This window comes from Xenopus tropicalis, chromosome 4 (assembly GCF_000004195.4).
Source record: "Xenopus tropicalis strain Nigerian chromosome 4, UCB_Xtro_10.0, whole genome shotgun sequence".
Taxonomy (NCBI): Eukaryota; Metazoa; Chordata; class Amphibia; order Anura; family Pipidae; genus Xenopus; species Xenopus tropicalis.
In genome coordinates this window covers 151,144,942-151,166,820 of record NC_030680.2, presented here as the reverse complement: position 1 = coordinate 151,166,820, position 21,879 = coordinate 151,144,942, and the positions used below count along the sequence as shown (strand labels likewise).

At 50.2% G+C, this 21,879-nt stretch overlaps 1 protein-coding gene across 1 annotated transcript in view; it reads left to right on the top strand.

The window, feature by feature from the left end:
* Positions 1 to 21,879, top strand: part of syn2 (synapsin II) — a 72,862-nt gene that overhangs the window by 1,758 nt on the left and 49,225 nt on the right. The window contains exons 2-5 of the mRNA XM_031901270.1: positions 16,211 to 16,268; positions 18,170 to 18,261; positions 19,995 to 20,151; positions 20,375 to 20,464. Coding sequence (XP_031757130.1) covers positions 16,211 to 16,268; positions 18,170 to 18,261; positions 19,995 to 20,151; positions 20,375 to 20,464 — 397 coding nt within the window. The remainder of the gene's footprint in view (positions 1 to 16,210; positions 16,269 to 18,169; positions 18,262 to 19,994; positions 20,152 to 20,374; positions 20,465 to 21,879) is intronic.

Genomic DNA, 21,879 nt, shown 5'->3' with positions numbered 1-21,879 from the left:
AGTAAGGCAAGGGAGTACCATGGGATGGGCTGTAAACTGGGGGGACAGTGTGTATAGTAAGGCAAGGGGGGTACCATGGATGGGGCTGTAACTGGGGACAGTGTGTATGTAAGGCAAGGTGGTACCATGGGATGGGGCTTAACTGGGGACAGTGTGTATAGTAAGGCAAGGGGGTACCATGGGATGGGGCTGTAACTGGGGGACAGTGTGTATAGTAAGGCAAGGGGGTACCATGGGATGGGGCTGTAACTGGGGGACGGTGTGTATAGTAAGGCAAGGGGGTATCAGTAAGTTGAATGGATAATCACTGATAAAACAGACCCGTTACACACAGAGTTACAGGCCCCGCAGGCTCATTCAGCTCAGGGACAACACAGACTTATGTGCGGAACAGTCTGACTGTTGGTGTTTGGGGGTTAAGGGGTAACGGGAGTTGTAGGTCAATGAGAGAGGTTAATGGGCTGTTTGGGTGTAGGAGCGCTGAGGATTATGGGTAATACGCGCAGATCCCCCAGTAATGGAGTTTCCAACAACCTTCCAGCTCATTATACCTAATGGGACCCTCACTGCCCCCTGCTGAGATATATAGTTCCACTACATCTACTGGCAGATTCCCCAGCACCTCCCATCCTTACTGCACCGATACCTGGAGCTCTCACTGTGCAGCACTGCAGTAAAGCAGCTACTCCTACTGTATTGGCTGGGAGTTGGGCTCCCACCTCAGCTGTAAAGGGAAACTAACCCCAAAGCGCATTCTCACTGGGTTTATAGTTATGTGTAACTGTCACTGTGTCTGTCCCTTTCCCTTCCCTGCACTGCTGGTTCTGACTCCTGATACAACTCCCCAATACCCATTCATTCCTCATTCTCACTGGGTTTATAGTTATGTGTAACTGTCACTGTGTCTGTCCCTTTCCCTTCCCTGCACTGCTGGTTCTGACTCCTGATACAACTCCCCAATACCCATTCATTCCTCATTCTCACTGGGTTTATAGTTATGTGTAACTGTCACTGTGTCTGTCCCTTCCCTGCACTGCTGGTTCTGACTCCTGATACAACTCCCCAATATCCATTCATTCCTCATTCTCACTGGGTTTATAGTTATGTGTAACTGTCACTGTGTCTGTCCCTTCCCTGCACTGCTGGTTCTGACTCCTGATACAACTCCCCAATATCCATTCATTCCTCATTCTCACTGGGTTTATAGTTATGTGTAACTGTCACTGTGTCTGTCCCTTTCCCTTTCCCTTCCCTGCACTGCTGGTTCTGACTCCTGATACAACTCCCCAATACCCATTCATTCCTCATTCTCACTGGGTTTATAGTTATGTGTAACTGTCACTGTGTCTGTCCCTTTCCCTTCCCTGCACTGCTGGTTCTGACTCCTGATACAACTCCCCAATACCCATTCATTCCTCATTCTCACTGGGTTTATAGTTATGTGTAACTGTCACTGTGTCTGTCCCTTTCCCTTCTCTGCACTGCTGGTTCTGACTCAGTGCTGGGGGGCTATTTGGACAAACTGGCCACTCCCACATGTAAGGAGAGACAGTGAGGAGAGACAGCTCAGTACCAGGGACACAGACAGCTCTCACTGCACAACTCTGACTGCCGCTGTCTGTGGTGCTGAAATAATACCCCTCCCCCTGAATTCTACTCTGTACTGATCCAAACAGCCCCCCCCCCCCCCCACACAGACAAGCAGGTGTAGTGCCCCTTTCCTCTCAGTGAACAGCAATTCTACCTTGCTTTATGGCAAAAGGGCTTCTGCATGCACAGGAAGGAGCAGGCAGCGCAGTTAATGTATTTACCTGGATATATATAATAACAATAAAATATATACAGTGGAGGAAATAATGATTTGACCCCTCACTGATTTTGTAAGTTTGTCCAATGACAAAGAAATGAAAAGTCTCAGAACAGTATCATTTCAATGGTAGGTGTAACAGTGGCAGATAGCACATCAAAAGGAAAATGGAAAAAAGAACTTGAAATAAAAGATAGCAACTGATTTGCATTTCATTGAGTGAAATAAGTTTTTGAACCCCTACCAACCATTAAGAGTTCTGGCTCCCACAGAGTGGTTAGACACTTCTACTCAATTAGTCAACCTCATTAAGGACACCTGTCTTAACTAGTCACCTGTATAAACGACACCTGTCCACAGAATCAATCAATCAAGCAGACTCCAAACTCTCCAACATGGGAAAGACCAAAGAGCTGCCCAAGGATGTCAGAGACAAAATTGTAGACCTGCACAAGGCTGGAATGGGCTACAAAACCATTAGCAAGAAGCTGGGAGAGAAGGTGACAACTGTTGGTGCGATTGTTGGAAAATGGAAGGAGCACAAAATGACCATCAATCGACCTCGCTCTGGGGCTCCACGCAAGATCTCACCTCGTGGGGTGTCAATGATTCTGAGAAAGGTGAAAAAGCATCCTAGAACTACACGGGAGGAGTTAGTTACTGACCTCAAATTAGCAGGGACCACAGTCACCAAGAAAACCATTGGAAACACATTACACCGCAATGGATTAAAATCCTGCAGGGCTCGCAAGGTCCCCCTGCTCAAGAAGGCACATGTGCAGGCCTGAAGTTTGCCAATGAACACCTGAATGATTCTGTGAGTGACTGGGAGAAGGTGCTGTGGGCTGATGAGACCAAAATAGAGCTCTTTGGCATTAACTCAACTCGCTGTGTTTGGAGGAAGAAAAATGCTGCCTATGACCCCCAAAACACCTTCCCCACCGTCAAGCATGGGGGTGGAAACATTTTGCTTTGGGGGTGTTTTTCTGCTAAGGGCACAGGACAACTTATTCGCATTAACGGGAAAATGGACGGAGCCATGTATCGTGAAATCCTGAACGACAACCTCCTTCCCTCTGCCAGGAAACTGAAAATGGGTGGTGGATGGGTGTTCCAGCACGACAATGACCCAAAACATACAGCAAAGGCAACAAAGGAGTGGCTCAAGAAGAAGCACATTAAGGTCATGGAGTGGCCTAGTCAGTCTCCGGACCTTAATCCAATAGAAAACCTATGGAGGGAGCTCAAGCTCAGAGTTGCACAGAGACAGAAACCTTAGGGATTTAGAGATGATCTGCAAAGAGGAGTGGGACCAACATTCCTCCTAAAATGGGCGCAAACTTGCTCATCAATTACAAGAAACGTTTGGCCTCTGTGCTTGCAAACAAGGGTTTTTCCACTAAGTATTAAGTCTTTTTTTGTTAGAGGGTTCAAAAACTTATTTCACTCAATGAAATGCAAATCAGTTGCTATCTTTTATTTCAAGTTCTTTTTTCCATTTTCCTTTTGATGTGCTATCTGCCACTGTTACACCTACCATTGAAATGATACTGTTCTGAGACTTTTCATTTCTTTGTCATTGGACAAACTTACAAAATCAGTGAGGGGTCAAATCATTATTTCCTTGTACTATAACAACTATAATAGTATATAGTATATAGTACAGGACTGGCGCACACGGCGAGGGTTGCAGCAGCCCAGTACCTATATGGTTAATCTCCCTGAACCTCTGTCCCTTTATGGAACCCCCACCCCCCCTCATTTGCTCTCAGACTTAAGTCTTCATTGGACAAATTCTGAGTCCCACACATCTAGTGTGAATGAGCCCCACCTTCCTTAGTTTAAAGGGGAAGTAAAGGTAAAAACTCAGTAACTTTATCAGAAAGGTCTATGAACATACAGCCATAAGCACTCACAGAAACGCTGCACTGAGTCCTCTGTCAAAAGATTTCTTGTGTCTGTTTTCCTGTTCCAGAGACACTCAGCTTACTGCTCTCTCCCCCCTCCCTCAAGAATGCTAAGAACTCACCCCCCCCCCCTTAGGAATGTGGATCTGAGCCAATCAGCAGGAAGCTGACTCCTCATTACTGGGCACCAGCAATCCGGCCCCCCCACCAACTTGCCCTGTTGGGCCAGTCCAACCCTGTACCCCAATATCCCAGTGTGGGTGCCAGTGTGTAGGTGCTGTTTGCTGATGGGGGCTGGGAATGGGTGGGGGGGCAATGCTGTCGGGCAGCTCTGTAGTTCTGCCCCTGCTAGATCAGCTAAATCTCCCATAACAATGCGACTGTGAGGGGAAAAGGTTTTATATACAAGATATCAATTCAACTTTGTGTTTAATCAGTGATTTACGTGTTTATATAATGTTAGTGAGGCTTTTTGCCCCTATTGTTCCAGGGTGAGACAGAGACTTGCCCCCTAACAATGAGGCTGCTAACCCCCGTTACCTGTTACTGACCCCCCTATGGGCCCCCCCCCCAGAGGTGTGAACTGGAGACTGGGTGAAACAAAACAAAAGAGTTTAGAATTGGTCTGACAGTTACACTGAGCTTTACTCCATTTTGAAAATGTCGGGAAAAAATGTCGTTAAAACGTTGTATAAATGTCGTTTAAACGACAAATTCACAAAAGTGTCTGTAAACTGTCTTTCTTTCACCAAAAACGGAAAAGTGGCGGTTGAGTCGGAATTTAGGCGGATTTCTGTTTGTGAATCTGGAGAAAGTGTTTTCCCACCACTTTTACTCCAAAAAAAGGGGCTCCCTCCCCTCTGTGACTCCCCCCATAGTCTTACTAACTGAGCATGTTCACTTGGTCTGAGTGTCTGTGCAGGAGTGAGGCATTATGGGAACTTTCTTTACACAGCTCAGCGTCTTTTCTTCCTGTTTGGCTTCTGATCATCTGAACGGGAGAAATATGGGGAGACGTAAGGGCACTATTGAGAGAACTGAAGGTATGCCTGCATCTTGGGATTAACTCTTTATTAGCCTTTCCTTCTCCTTTAATAGCACACTGGGAAATTAGTTCCCCGAAGATAAATCTCTGCTACTGGGGGCAACATCTGTCTCCATCTTGTCCTACTGTCTCCATCTTGCCCTACTGTCCCCATCTTGCCCTACTGTCCCCATCTTGCCCTACTGTCTCCATCTTGCCCTACTGTCCCCATCTTGCCCTACTGTCCCCATCTTGCCCTACTGTCTCCATCTTGCCCTACTGTCTCCATCTTGCCCTACTGTCTCCATCTTGCCCTACTGTCTCCATCTTGCCCTACTGTCTTCATCTTGTCCTACTGTCTCCATCTTGCCCTACTGTCTCCATCTTGCCCTACTGCCTCTATCTTGCCCAACCTAGGGTATTTAGGGCAAGACGGAGTACAATATTAAGGGCGATACTATGAGTCTGGGAATAACAGAATAATGGGAATGTTCCAGGGAACGTTCTGGAAGCAGCCGGTCTCTGTGTGAGTCAGATATTCGGGGGGCTGGGGTTACTGCAGTTTAGGAGATGATGCCCAATGCCCCCTCCCCCCCCCCCGTTTGCATTTCAAAACAAATACCGGAACCACAGGCACCTATGGGTGGGGGCGCAGGGAGTTACCTGATAAAGAAAAAGGGAATTTCTATATTTTATGGGGAGAAACCTGTGGAAGGAAATGAGGAGGAATCCTGATACCTGAGAGACAGAGAGGCCTCGCTGGGTTAGAGAATTCTGCTGTTAATTCTCCCCGGGGCACAGTGCCAGCCTTTCCCTTGGCATGCAAACTGAACCCTCACCCGCACTCCCCCCGCTCTCCAAAATCCACTCACCGCTCGGTGCACAGTGCTCAGAGGGATCGGCACCCTCCCCACAACTTCCAAATAGACAGATAGCAACGGCACTCAAGAGCTTAATACGGGACTATGCCCTTCAAATATTTTATTGCGGAAAAAAAATTAAATATTTGAAGGGCATAGTCCCGTATTAAGCTCTTGAGTGCCGTTGCTATCTATCTATTATGAAGCCTTTCCCTTGGCACCATGAGCAGCTGATAATGTCCCTCAGTATGGCAGCACCATCACATCACGGGGCAGCGCCATCACATCACGGGGCAGCGCCATCACATCACGGGGCAGCGCCATCACATCACGGGGCAGCGCCATCACATCACGGGGCAGCGCCATCACATCACAGGGCAGCGCCATCACATCACAGGGCAGCGCCATCACATCACGGGGCAGCGCCATCACATCACAGGGCAGCGCCATCACAGGGCAGCGCCATCACATCACAGGGCAGCGCCATCACGGGGCAGCGCCATCACATCACGGTGCAGCGCCATGACATCACAGGGCAGCGCCATCACATCACGGGGCAGCGCCATCACATCACGGGGCAGCGCCATCACATCACGGGGCAGCGCCATCACATCACGGGGCAGCGCCATCACATCACGGGGCAGCGCCATCACATCACAGGGCAGCGCCATCACATCACAGGGCAGCGCCATCACATCACGGGGCAGCGCCATCACATCACAGGGCAGCGCCATCACAGGGCAGCGCCATCACATCACAGGGCAGCGCCATCACGGGGCAGCGCCATCACATCACGGTGCAGCGCCATGACATCACAGGGCAGCGCCATCACATCACGGGGCAGCGCCATCACATCACGGGGCAGCGCCATCACATCACGGGGCAGCGCCATCACATCACGGGGCAGCGCCATCACATCACGGGGCAGCGCCATCACATCACAGGGCAGCGCCATCACATCACGGGGCAGCGCCATCACATCACAGGGCAGCGCCATCACGGTGCAGCGCCATGACATCACGGGGGCAGCGCCATCACATCACAGGGCAGCGCCATCACATCACAGGGCAGCGCCATCAACATCACGGGGCAGCGCCATCACATCACAGGGCAGCGCCATCACAGGGCAGCGCCATCACATCACAGGGCAGCGCCATCACGGGGCAGCGCCATCACATCACGGTGCAGCGCCATGACATCACAGGCAGCCCATCACATCACGGGGCAGCGCCATCACATCACGGGGCAGCGCCATCACATTCACGGGGCAGCGCCAATCACATCACGGGGCAGCGCCATCACATCACGGGGCAGCGCATCCATCAGGGCAGCCATCACATCACGGGGCCAGCGCCGGCACATCACGGGGCAGTGCCATCACATCACGGGGCAGCGCCGGCACATCACAGGGCAGTGCCATCACATCACGGGGCAGCGCCATCACATCACGGGGCAGCGCCATCACATCACGGGGCAGCGCCATCACATCACGGGGCAGCGCCATCACATCACGGGGCAGCGCCATCACATCACGGGGCAGCGCCATCACATCACGGGGCAGCGCCATCACATCACGGGGCAGTGCTGAGGCAGTGGGCACCGCATCTCTGGCCGACTCCTGAGTAACGGCTCAGCGTGGGGAGTAGCAGCGGTGGCACTGTGCCCGGGCAACTCTCATATTTGGTTGCTGTGAGTAAATGTGCCCATAGGCTGGGCCAGGTCGGGCCTATGTAATCTTGTGGCTCATTGGCCAATGCCCAGATCCTACTGTAGCCTACGGAGCCCCATTGGGAGAGCGCAGCAGTGTGGCACAGACTGTCCTTGCCCATGGATTGTTCTAACCTTCCCAATAGGTGAGCTGCCCATTGGCACCCCATCTCCTGTACAAAATGCTGCTTGGGGGTTGCAGATAATACTCAGAATCTCATCTCCTGTACAACATGCTGCTTGGGGGTTGCAGATAATACTCAGAATCCCATCTCCTGTACAACATGCTGCTTGGGGGTTGCAGATAATACTCAGAATCCCCATAGAGGTGGCATTGGATGTGGCATAGGCCCTTCCATCCATTATCACTGATCTGAGCAGCGCAGAGAGCCCATTGGATCACTCCAGTCGCTGCACTCTGATAGGGCGAGGTGAGAGCACACGTGGTTGCCGCGGCGGCGGGGACATTATGTAGATTCATTGCCCTTATTAACTGAGCTTCGTTAGAGAAATGAATGTTGATACAATTAGGAACCAGAGCCCCCCCCCCAGTGCCGGGCACAGTACCTCGCTGGCATCTCAGAACTCTTTGGCTCTTGGATAATTACGCACGCTCGTTAGTCAACTCTTCTGGAATTAGCTAATTGGATCAATTAGTCAGTGTTGTGGTTTCAGCACAATTGATGAAATTAAACGTGTGGTGCGCGACGCCGGCGCTGGGGGAGTCTCTGTGCCCCACTTGTGCCCATAGGTGGCGCCGCTGTACCCTGCTGATGTACAGGGGGGCACCCCCAGCTTCCCAGTTACACGCGGCTCTGGGGGGCTGCTGGGAAATAAACCCCCCTTACAGCCCCCTGTTATAGGAACATTCTGGGCCCAGTTGGAATCTCTCATTCATTTCACTTACAAACCTGCTTCATCAGCCCGAGCGGCGCCAGAGACCCATTAGTGCTTTATATCCGGCTCCTCATTCCCCCTCTGGGCTCTGTCTGCTGACCAATCACCTCTGGGCTCTCATCTCGGCCATTATCTGCCCCCCCTCTCCTACCCCCTGGCCAGCATGGGTATGTGCAGTTGCCCCAGCACAGAACCACTGGGTCAAGGTAGAATCAGACTGGGTATTGGGAAAGTACCCCCTATTGTAACATATAGGGATATTATAAGCCCCCGAGGGGTTCCTTATAATATATAGTGAATAAAGTACCCCCTATTGTAACATATAGGGATATTATAAGCCCCCGAGGAGTTCCTTATAATATATAGTGACTAAAGTGCCCCCTATTGTAACATATAAGGATATTTATAAGCCCCCGAGGAGTTCCTTATAATATATAGTGAATAAAGTGCCCCCTATTGTAACATATAGGGATATTATAAGCCCCCGAGGAGTTCCTTATAATATATAGTGACTAAAGTGCCCCCTATTGTAACATATAGGGATATTATAAGCCCCCGAGGAGTTCCTTATAATATATAGTGAATAAAGTGCCCCCTATTGTAACATATAGGGATATTATAAGCCCCCGAGGGGTTCCTTATAATATATAGTGAATAAAGTACCCCCTATTGTAACATATAGGGATATTATAAGTCCCCGAGGAGTTCCTTATAATATATAGTGAATAAAGTGCCCCCTATTGTAACATATAGGGATATTATAAGCCCCCGAGGGGTTCCTTATAATATATAGTGAATAAAGTGCCCCCTATTGTAACATATAGGGATATTATAAGCCCCTGAGGGGTTCCTTATAATATATAGTGAATAAAGTGCCCCCTATTGTAACATATAGGGATATTATAAGCCCCTGAGGGGTTCCTTATAATATATAGTGAATAAAGTGCCCCCTATTGTAACATATAGGGATATTATAAGCCCCCGAGGAGTTCCTTATAATATATAGTGAATAAAGTACCCCCTATTGCCTGGTAGTGCCCACTGCCCTGACTCCCCCCCCCCCCAACTCTGCAGTGGGCCAATCGCGAGACTCTATACAGGCATATAGGGCCCCTCTGGCCCCAGTGTTAGGTGGGCAATCAGCTCAGTGAAGGTGAATATCCTACTTGTATATTTCCCAGCATGCTTTGTGAATGTATCTGACTGTGTGTGGGGGGAGATTACTTACAGTAAGGGGCCACTCACTGTCTGACGGGGACCAATAGGAGAGAAGCCTCAGAATTATTCTCTTATTGATGCACAGTGAGAATCATCTATAGGAACCCATTAATAATAAATTCTCCCCCCGAGTCTATCGATCCCCCCAGCACTTACTGGAGATGAAATTCTCTTTCTGTGTCGCTCACCGATGGTTCCGCCTCTGAGTCACACGCGGCACCGGCCCATTATCCCACCGCAGAGATACGGGAAGCACCAGGGGCATCATTACCATCTGATCTACTTGGCACAGTATGGGGTACAGCTTATTGTGTGCCCAGAACATTCCCTCTCTGTATATTTGTATTTATACATATGGGTAGGGGGTGCCATAGTGTTTCCCTTAGACAGTACAGTATGGGGGTACAGCTTATTGTGTGCCCAGAACATTCCCTCTCTGTATATTTGTATTTATACATATGGGTAGGGGGTGCCATAGTGTTTCCCTTAGACAGTACAGTATGGGGGTACAGCTTATTGTGTGCCCAGAACATTCCCTCTCTGTATATTTGTATTTATACATATGGGTAGGGGGTGCCATAGTGTTTCCCTTAGACAGTACAGTATGGGGGTACAGCTTATTGTGTGCCCAGAACATTCCCTCTCTGTATATTTGTATTTATACATATGGGTAGGGGGTGCCATAGTGTTTCCCTTAGACAGTACAGTATGGGGGTACAGCTTATTGTGTGCCCAGAACATTCCTTCTCTGTATATTTGTATTTGTAGGGCAAGATGGAGACAGTAGGGCAAGATGGAGACAGTAGGGCAAGATGGGGACAGTAGGGCAAGATGGGGACAGTAGGGCAAGATGGAGACAGTAGGGCAAGATGGAGACAGTAGGGACAAGATGGAGACAGTAGGGCAAGATGGGGACAGTAGGGACAAGATGGAGACAGTAGGGCAAGATGGAGACAGTAGGGCAAGATGGAGACAGTAGGGCAAGATGGAGACAGTAGGGACAAGATGGAGACAGTAGGGACAAGATGGAGACAGTAGGGACAAGATGGAGACAGTAGGGACAAGATGGAGACAGTAGGGCAAGATGGAGACAGTAGGGCAAGATGGAGACAGTAGGGCAAGATGGAGACAGTAGGGACAAGATGGAGACAGTAGGGGCAAGATGGAGACAGTAGGGCAAGATGGAGACAGTAGGGACAAGATGGAGACAGTAGGGCAAGATGGGGACAGTAGGGCAAGATGGGGACAGTAGGGCAAGATGGAGACAGTAGGGCAAGATGGAGACAGTAGGGCAAGATGGAGACAGTAGGGCAAGATGGAGACAGTAGGGCAAGATGGAGACAGTAGGGCAAGATGGAGACAGTAGGGCAAGATGGAGACAGTAGGGCAAGATGGAGACAGTAGGGCAAGATGGAGACAGTAGGGCAAGATGGGGACAGTAGGGCAAGATGGAGACAGTAGGGCAAGATGGGGACAGTAGGGCAAGATACCGAGCCCAGAAAGGCTCAAGCACTGGTGTTTGGGAATCATTGTCTCTTGGTTCCGTAACCAGATCTGATTGGATGTGACATTGCACCTTCCCTGTGTCATGTGACTCCTGACTTTTAAGAAGGGGGAATACTTACCCTTAATCAGCAGATTCTGCCAAGAAGGTCGTTATACACGAGAACTGACGGGCATTTCTGGGGCAGAGTCAGCGATGGGGAGTGACTGTGCCAACCCCAAGGCCTGTGTATCCAGAGGGGCAGCACTCACTGTCTGTCTGTCCCTTTCCCTTCCCTGCACTGCTGGTTCTGACTCCTGATACAACTCCCCAATATCCATTCATTCCTCATTCTCACTGGGTTTATAGTTATGTGTAACTGTCACTGTGTCTGTCCCTTTCCCTTCCCTGCACTGCTGGTTCTGACTCCTGATACAACTCCCCAATATCCATTCATTCCTCATTCTCACTGGGTTTATAGTTATGTGTAACTGTCACTGTGTCTGTCCCTTTCCCTTCCCTGCACTGCTGGTTCTGACTCCTGATACAACTCCCCAATATCCATTCATCCCTCATTCTCACTGGGTTTATAGTTATGTGTAACTGTTACTGTGTCTGTCCCTTTCCCTTCCCTGCACTGCTGGTTCTGACTCCTGATACAACTCCCCAATACCCATTCATTCCTCATTCTCACTGGGTTTATAGTTATGTGTAACTGTCACTGTGTCTGTCCCTTTCCCTTCCCTGCACTGCTGGTTCTGACTCCTGATGGGTTAGTGCCAGTTGGTGTATGGGCCCCTATGCCTGTGCTGAGTCTGGGCTGGTTATTCTCTATGTTTATGCCCCATGTGTGTGTATGTGAGGGGTAAGTAGTCGCCGCAGGGGTAGGTTATTATGTTGTTGTTGCTGCGCAGATGGTTGAGTTATTTTGGGAGTCGGCGCTGGTTGCAGTTCTGAGAGTGACCGGCACCATCTGCCTCCTGTTCTCTATATAATGCTCCCACCTGGGGAATTTAAAGGGAAAGTAAAATTTCTCTTCACCGTCAGATAAATTCAGACCTTTTATTTTGAGAAGGTTCAAGTCAGGAGCCCAGGGGACACCGTTTGGGGCTGCGCTGTGGGAGTGGCTCTGCCCCTCGTGGGATTTAAGCATTTTAGAAGGCGCCACCTTGTGGAATGCCTGTGCCCTGCAGCTCAGTGGCAGAAGTCTGGATCTTTCTGTGGCCCTAAGTGCCCCCCAATCACTTACCTCTCAGCTTCCCTATAACTCCCCCCCCCCCACACTCACACAGAGAATAAAGGGACGGTTCCGGTTGCATTTGGGCACATGTCTAGGGGCACTGGGTGCCAGCTGGGCATAAACTGCAGGTCACTGGGTGCCCAGGTAACAGCATCATTACGTGGGTTCTGCCCCTGCTCATTGGTGGATGAGGAATAGAGTGACAATAAAAGCGATTGGCTGGAATGGGAGAGTATAAGGCAACATGGAAATATTGTTAGAGGGATAGTGACTCTTTCCATATTTAGCAGGAAGGTGGTCACTGCACCTTTAATGTCTTCACCCCCCCCCCCCCATCACCTCTCTGCAGCCCCCAACACAATTCCTGTACCTGCTCTGTTTGGAGTTAGGGTTTAGCCCCGCCCCCTTACCTGCTGTCACCCCCAGACACTGTGGCTGAAGGAATAAAGGAGATCTCACCATCAGCATAGGAAGGGGTTCTTTACTGTAAGGGCAGTCAGGTTATGGGGTTCCCTACCAAGAGAGGGGGAATGAGTGATACATTGGGGGTGGGGAGGAAAGGGGATCTCACCATCAGCATAGGAAGGGGTTCCTTACTGTAAGGGCAGTCAGGCTATGGGGTTCCCTACCAAGAGAGGGGGAATGAGTGATACATTGGGGGTGGGGAGGAAAGGGGATCTCACCATCAGCATAGGAAGGGGTTCCTTACTGTAAGGGCAGTCAGGTTATGGGGTTCCCTACCAAGAGAGGGGGAATGAGTGATTCATTGGGGGTGGGGAGGAAAGGGGATCTCACCATCAGCATAGGAAGGGGTTCCTTACTGTAAGGGCAGTCAGGGTATGGGATTCCCTCAGAGTTCCCTGTATAACTCAGCCTGCAGCCTTGTGCCTTCATATGGGGGGCACAGAACCCCTCAGTGACTGCTAATATCCTTATCATTTACAGTAGGGGGTACATTATCCCTTATAATACATGAGTGATACTCAGAGTTCCCTGTATAACTCAGCCTGCAGCCTTGTGCCTTTATATGGGGGGCACAGAACCCCTCAGTGACTGCTAATATCCTTATCATTTACAGTAGGGGGTACATTATCCCTTATAATACATGAGTGATACTCAGAGTTCCCTGTATAACTCAGCCTGCAGCCTTGTGCCTTTATATGGGGGGCACAGAACCCCTCAGTGACTGCTAATATCCTTATCATTTACAGTAGGGGGTACAGTATCCCTTATAATACATGAGTGATACTCAGAGTTCCCTGTATAACTCAGCCTGCAGCCTTGTGCCTTTATATGGGGGGCACAGAACCCCTCAGTGACTGCTAATATCCTTATCATTTACAGTAGGGGGTGCATTATCCCTTATAATACATGAGTGATACTCAGAGTTCCCTGTATAACTCAGCCTGCAGCCTTGTGCCTTTATATGGGGGGCACAGAACCCCTCAGTGACTGCTAATATCCTTATCATTTACAGTAGGGGGTACATTATCCCTTATAATACATGAGTGATACTCAGAGTTCCCTGTATAACTCAGCCTGCAGCCTTGTGCCTATATATGGGCACAGAACCCCTCAGTGACTGCTAATATCCTTATCATTTACAGTAGGGGGTACAGTATCCCTTATAATACATGAGTGATACTCAGAGTTCCCTGTATAACTCAGCCTGCAGCCTTGTGCCTTTATATGGGGGGCACAGAACCCCTCAGTGACTGCTAATATCCAAATGCATCACCAAATATGATCCCAAGAGGGCGCCAAAGATTTGTTCTGTTTCACACAGATCACAGTAATGGGGGCAGGTTGTAGAGTAATGGGGGGGAGTTGGAGCAGCTCTGGGGCCGGTGGGTTCTGGGGGGAATGATATCAGTCAGGGCTTTGGTTGGTCGGACACATCGGAAGCATTATTCTAATTTGCATACTAATAGGCTCATTTACATACAGCTGTGAGCAATTTGCATAGAGCATCGTTACTGGGAATCCTCCTCATAGCAACAAATAGCGAATATCTGTGTGTGAGCTCTGCACTGCTGGTTCCTACTCTGGAAACAATGTAGCAGATAAACAGGTCTCGGGAACTGACTGCCGCTACATTGTTACAGTAGCCGGAACCAGCAGTGCAGGGAAAGGGACAGACACAGTGACAGTTACACATAACTATAAACCCAGTGAGAATGAGGGATGAATGGATATTGGGGAGTTGTATCAGGAGTCAGAACCAGCAGTGCAGGGAAGGGAAAGGGACAGACACAGTGACATTCTCACTGGGTTTATAGTTATGTGTAACTGTCACTGTGTCTGTCCCTTTCCCTTCCCTGCACTGCTGGTTCTGACTCCTGATACAACTCCCCAATATCCATTCATCCCTCATTCTCACTGGGTTTATAGTTATGTGTAACTGAGGGATGAATGGATATTGGGGAGTTGTATCAGGAGTCAGAACCAGCAGTGCAGGGAAGGGAAAGGGACAGTGACAGTTACACATAACTATAAACCCAGTGAGAATGAGGGATGAATGGGTATTGGGGAGTTGTATCAGGAGTCAGAACCAGCAGTGCAGGGAAGGGAAAGGGACAGTGACAGTTACACATAACTATAAACCCAGTGAGAATGAGGGATGAATGGGTATTGGGGAGTTGTATCAGGAGTCAGAACCAGCAGTGCAGGGAAGGGAAAGGGACAGACACAGTGACAGTTACACATAACTATAAACCCAGTGAGAATGAGGAATGAATGGATATTGGGGAGTTGTATCAGGAGTCAGAACCAGCAGTGCAGGGAAGGGAAAGGGACAGACACAGTGACAGTTACACATAACTATAAACCCAGTGAGAATGAGGAATGAATGGGTATTGGGGAGTTGTATCAGGAGTCGGAACCAGCAGTGCAGGGAAGGGAAAGGGACAAACACAGTGACAGTTACACATAACTATAAACCCAGTGAGAATGAGGGATGAATGGGTATTGGGGAGTTGTATCAGGAGTCAGAACCAGCAGTGCAGAGAAGGGAAAGGGACAGGCACAGTGACAGTTACACATAACTATAAACCCAGTGAGAATGAGGAATGAATGGGTATTGGGGAGTTGTATCAGGAGTCAGAACCAGCAGTGCAGAGAAGGGAAAGGGACAGACACAGTGACAGTTACACATAACTATAAACCCAGTGAGAATGAGGGATGAATGGATATTGGGGAGTTGTATCAGGAGTCAGAACCAGCAGTGCAGGGAAGGGAAAGGGACAGACACAGTGACAGTTACACATAACTATAAACCCAGTGAGAATGAGGAATGAATGGGTATTGGGGAGTTGTATCAGGAGTCAGAACCAGCAGTGCAGAGAAGGCAAAGGGCGCAGGGATATTGGGGTCACTAGGTTCCAGTATTGGGGTCCCCTGCTCCCATCAGTACTGAGCAGTAAATGAAGCTAAGTAACCCCTGTGTTGCTGGAGGACATTAGGTGGAGGCTCGAGGCCGTTTGTGGGAGCAGAGGGTTCGTGCCCCTGTGTGGGAGGGAGTTAGATTTTCTCACCCCAAATTTCCCGCAGGTCACCTGATGGCACAGCGACGAATAGTGGCTGACAGGTCACTGACACAGAGTTCCGACAGCAGCAGAGATAACAGAGCCGGCACCTTACCATGTGGAACCCCTCTTTGTGGCTCCCCATTTCCTCACTATTTTGTGGCTTCCCATTGGGTCATTTCTTCCCATAGGGCACCATTGCCACTTCCCTGGGTGCCATGCCTACTTCCCTGGGTGCCATGCCCACTTCCCATAGGGCACCACTGCCACTTCCCTGGGTGCCATGCCTACTTCCCTGGGTGCCATGCCCACTTCCCGTAGGGCACCACTGCCACTTCCCTGGGCACAGACCTCACTGCCGGCCCTGCTGGGGGTTCTTTTTATCACAAATTCCATAGGGCTATTGGGCCCCCTATGGGCCCCCTACGGGCCTTTGGCCCACTGGTACATTACGGTTCCCTGGCACAACCCATTCTGTAAGGAACACCGTGTCCCCCATCCTTACCCACCGGATCTGATTCTGTTACTGTTTTTGGGTTCTAGGTCCAAACACTTCCGTGGGAAGAAAGTGCAGGGAGAGTACGACATCAAAGTGGAACAGGTAAGAGATCTCTCCCTATCCCTTGGCTGGGGGTATCTGGGGTACAGGGAGTGCTGGGGGTATCTGGGGTACAGGGAGTGCTGGGGGTATCTGGGGTACAGGCAGTGCTGGGGGTATCTGGGGTACAGGCAGTGCTGGGGGTATCTGGGGTACAGGGAGTCCTGGGGTCACAGGGAGTGCTGGGGGTATCTGGGGTACAGGGAGTGCTGGGGGTATCTGGGGTACAGGGAGTGCTGGGGTATCTGGGGTACAGGGAGTGCTGGGGGTATCTGGGGTACAGGCAGTGCTGGGGGTATCTGGGGTACAGGGAGTGCTGGGGGTATCTGGGGTACAGGGAGTCCTGGGGTCACAGGGAGTGCTGGGGGTATCTGGGGTACAGGGAGTGCTGGGGGTATCTGGGTTACAGGGAGTGCTGGGAGTATCTGGGGTACAGGGAGTCCTGGGGTACAGGGAGTGCTGGGGGTATCTGGGGTACAGGGAGTGCTGGGAGTATCTGGGGTACAGGGAGTGCTGGGAGTATCTGGGGTACAGGGAGTCCTGGGGTACAGGGAGTGCTGGGGGGTATATGGGGTACAGGGAGTGCTGGGAGTATCTGGGGTACAGGGAGTCCTGGGGTACAGGGAGTATCTGGGGTACAGGGAGTGCTGGGAGTATCTGGGGTACAGGGAGTCCTGGGGGTATCTGGGGTACAGGGAGTGCTGGGGGTATCTGGGGTACAGGGAGTGCTGGGAGTATCTGGGGTACAGGGAGTCCTGGGGTACAGGAGTGCTGGGAGTATCTGGGGTACAGGGAGTGCTGGGGGTATCTGGGGTACAGGGAGTGCTGGGAGTTTCTGGGGGTACAGGGAGTCCTGGGGTACAGGGAGTGCTGGGAGTATCTGGGGTACAGGGAGTGCTGGGGAGTATCTGGGGTACAGGGAGTGCTGGGGTACAGGGAGTGCTGGGGGTATCTGGGGTACAGGGAGTGCTGGGGTACAGGGAGTGCCGGGGGTATCTGGGGTACAGGGAGTGCCGGGGGTATCTGGGGTACAGGGAGTGCCGGAGGTACAGGGAGTGCCGGGGCGGTATCTGGGGTACAGGGAGTGTCGGGGTATCTGGGGTACAGGGAGTGCCGGGGGTATCTGGGTACAGGGAGTGCCGGGGGTATCTGGGGTACAGGGAGTGCCGGGGGTATCTGGGGTACAGGGAGTGCGGGGGTATCTGGGGTACAGGAGTGCCGGGGTATCTGGGGTACAGGGAGTGCCGGGGGTATCTGGGGTACAGGGAGTGCCGGGGGTATCTGGGGTACAGGGGGGATGGAGGGTGCCGGGGTATCTGGGGTACAGGGAGTGCCGGGGGTATCTGGGGTACAGGGAGTGCCGGGGGTATCTGGGGTACAGGGAGTGCCGGGGGTACAGGGAGTGCCGGGGGTATCTGGGGTACAGGGAGTGCCGGGGGTATCTGGGGTACAGGGAGTGCCGGGGGTATCTGGGGTACAGGGAGTGCCGGGGGTACATGGGGTTTATGGGGTACAGTAAATGCTGGGAGTAGATGTGGGGGCAGTTGGCTCTGCATAAAAGCAAAAACAAACCAAAGGGGGAAAATATCCCCCCATAAACCCCAAAAATAACTTCCTCCCCCTCCTCCCTGGAGCGGCTGGGCTGGCAGTTACATTAGCAAGATTCAAGGAAGGGTTAATGCTATCAGTACTGCCCCGGGTTGTGGTCCAATTGCCCTCTTGGGGCAGGAAGGCATTTTCCCCCTCTGAGGCAGACTGGAGAGGCTTCAGGTTATATTCGCATTTCAGCAGAGGCTAATAGAGACCAACTGCAATATGTTGTTAGAATTCTAAGCTGTGGGGGTACAGCACCCCATGTTTCTTCCCCCTGGGGCTAATCACCCTGTCATGTGACTTTTCTGAAGGCGGAGTTCTCTGATATTAACCTGGTGGCACATTCAGATGGCAGTTACACCGTCGACCTCCTCGGCTCCCAGAATGGGGCAAAAACCCTCAGGTGAGTGGTTCCCAGCATGCCGTGCAGTGGGAGGGGCCGGGGCAGATTTATTGCTGGGGTAAGTCACTGATTGGTTCTGAAACACCACAGTTATCACTCGGGCCTTGAACCCCACACTGTGAGCGAATCCATCTCACTTCCTGGCTCAGTGTTTAAAGGGGAAGTAACTGCTGATGAAAAGCTCAGGGCAATAAAAAAAAGATACTTTCTTAAGGGGCAGTTTCTTTGCCTGAAACCCTTTATTTCTCCCAAGGGGAACAGCCCATCCCTGCACCGGAACCCACAGTCCTGGCCCCCCCATAACCACAGGGTCTACTGTATTATAGTAACACTGCTGGTTCCGCCCCCTAAAGATTTGTATCATTCACACTCTGTAACTGTGTGTGCAGATTCCTTCCCCCCCCCCCCCCACGGGGCTCATTCTGCACAGAGGGGTCACAGCCAAGGGCAACTAACTGTCTCAGCTACTCCCCAATATCCATTCATTCCTTTTTCTCTTCCCTGCACTGCTGGTTCTGACTCCTGATACAACTCCCCAATATCCATTCATCCCTCATTCTCACTGGGTTTATAGTTATGTGTAACTGTCACTGTGTCTGTCCCTTTCCCTTCCCTGCACTGCTGGTTCTGACTCCTGATACAACTCCCCAATATCCATTCATCCCTCATTCTCACTGGGTTTATAGTTATGTGTAACTGTCACTGTGTCTGTCCCTTTCCCTTCCCTGCACTGCTGGTTCTGACTCCTGATACAACTCCCCAATACCCATTCATCCCTCATTCTCACTGGGTTTATAGTTATGTGTAACTGTCACTGTGTCTGTCCCTTTCCCTTCCCTGCACTGCTGGTTCTGACTCCTGATACAACTCCCCAATACCCATTCATTCCTCATTCTCACTGGGTTTATAGTTATGTGTAACTGTCACTGTGTCTGTCCCTTTCCCTTCCCTGCACTGCTGGTTCTGACTCCTGATACAACTCCCCAATATCCATTCATCCCTCATTCTCACTGGGTTTATAGTTATGTGTAACTGTCACTGTGTCAGTCCCTTTCCCTTCCCTGCACTGCTGGTTCTGACTCCTGATACAACTCCCCAATATCCATTCATCCCTCATTCTCACTGGGTTTATAGTTATGTGTAACTGTCACTGTGTCTGTCCCTTTCCCTTCCCTGCACTGCTGGTTCTGACTCCTGATACAACTCCCCAATACCCATTCATCCCTCATTCTCACTGGGTTTATAGTTATGTGTAACTGTCACTGTGTCAGTCCCTTTCCCTTCCCTGCACTGCTGGTTCTGACTCCTGATACAACTCCCCAATACCCATTCATTCCTCATTCTCACTGGGTTTATAGTTATGTGTAACTGTCACTGTGTCTGTCCCTTTCCCTTCCCTGCACTGCTGGTTCTGACTCCTGATACAACTCCCCAATACCCATTCATTCCTCATTCTCACTGGGTTTATAGTTATGTGTAACTGTCACTGTGTCTGTCCCTTTCCCTTCCCTGCACTGCTGGTTCTGACTCCTGATACAACTCCCCAATACCCATTCATCCCTCATTCTCACTGGGTTTATAGTTATGTGTAACTGTCACTGTGTCTGTCCCTTTCCCTTCCCTGCACTGCTGGTTCTGACTCCTGATACAACTCCCCAATACCCATTCATCCCTCATTCTCACTGGGTTTATAGTTATGTGTAACTGTAACCCCCCATGTTCTGTGCCGGCAGGTCCTTCCGACCCGATTTCGTGCTGGTTCGGCAGCATTCCTTCAGTATGGCAGAGAATGAGGATTTCCGGACCCTTATTATCGGAATGCAATACGCCGGAATCCCCAGCATTAACTCTTTAGAATCCATTTACAATTTCTGCGACAAGCCATGGGTGGTGAGTAGGAATGATCTGATTGGCTAAAATATAACGAGTGGGGAGGGTAATAAGCAACATAATCACTGACAGGGGCAGTATTTCTGTGTCAGACTCAGTTGCCCCACACATACCCCTGCTTATTACAGTTATTCACTAAACTCATTGCCCTCCTGTGGGAGAATCTGCCCTCTCACACTGCTACCGGGGCAATTAGTGACTCCCTATTCTCTTCTGTCCACAGTTTTCTCTGCTGATTTCTGCCTATAAAAACCTGGGACCCGAGAAATTCCCACTGATTGAGCAAACGTTTTACCCCAACCACAAGGAAATGGTGAGTCGCAACTCCTTCTGCGCTGCCACGTCTCGTGGCGATAATGTACCCCCTACTGTAAATGATAAGGATATTAGCAGTCACTGAGGGGTTCTGTGCCCCCCATATAAAGGCACAAGGCTGCAGGCTGAGTTATACAGGGAACTCTGAGTATCACTCATGTATTATAAGGGATAATGTACCCCCTACTGTAAATGATAAGGATATTAGCAGTCACTGAGGGGTTCTGTGCCCCCCATATAAAGGCACAAGGCTGCAGGCTGAGTTATACAGGGAACTCTGAGTATCACTCATGTATTATAAGGGATAATGTACCCCCTACTGTAAATGATAAGGATATTAGCAGTCACTGAGGGGTTCTGTGCCCCCCATATAAAGGCACAAGGCTGCAGGCTGAGTTATACAGGGAACTCTGAGTATCACTCATGTATTATAAGGGATACTGTACCCCCTACTGTAAATGATAAGGATATTAGCAGTCACTGAGGGGTTCTGTGCCCCCCATATAAAGGCACAAGGCTGCAGGCTGAGTTATACAGGGAACTCTGAGTATCACTCATGTATTATAAGGGATAATGTACCCCTACTGTAAATGATAAGGATATTAGCAGTCACTGAGGGGTTCTGTGCCCCCCATATAAAGGCACAAGGCTGCAGGCTGAGTTATACAGGGAACTCTGAGTATCACTCATGTATTATAAGGGCTAATGTACCCCCTACTGTAAATGATAAGGATATTAGCAGTCACTGAGGGGTTCTGTGCCCCCCATATAAAGGCACAAGGCTGCAGGCTGAGTTATACAGGGAACTCTGAGTATCACTCATGTATTATAAGGGCTAATGTACCCCCTACTGTAAATGATAAGGATATTAGCAGTTACTGAGGGGTTCTGTGCCCATATAAAGGCACAAGGCTGCAGGCTGAGTTATACAGGGAACTCTGAGTATCACTCATGTATTATAAGGGCTAATGTACCCCCTACTGTAAATGATAAGGATATTAGCAGTTACTGAGGGGTTCTGTGCCCATATAAAGGCACAAGGCTGCAGGCTGAGTTATACAGGGAACTCTGAGTATCACTCATGTATTATAAGGGCTAATGTACCCCCTACTGTAAATGATAAGGATATTAGCAGTTACTGAGGGGTTCTGTGCCCATATAAAGGCACAAGGCTATAGTTATACAGACCCTATAGGCCGCTGTATTACACCTCTGGGCTGTGTCTCCTTGTTGCAGTGGGAGTATAACTCTGTATGAGTGGGGGGCCGGGGGGGGTGCAGGAGAATTTGTACCAAACTGGTTCAGGTCGGAACAAAATGCACACATTATTCTGTATTGTAATTGGACTTTATACGAATAGATAAATAGTCTATGAAAACACAGAAAAGTGTCCCACAGTTGGGAAAAAGATAC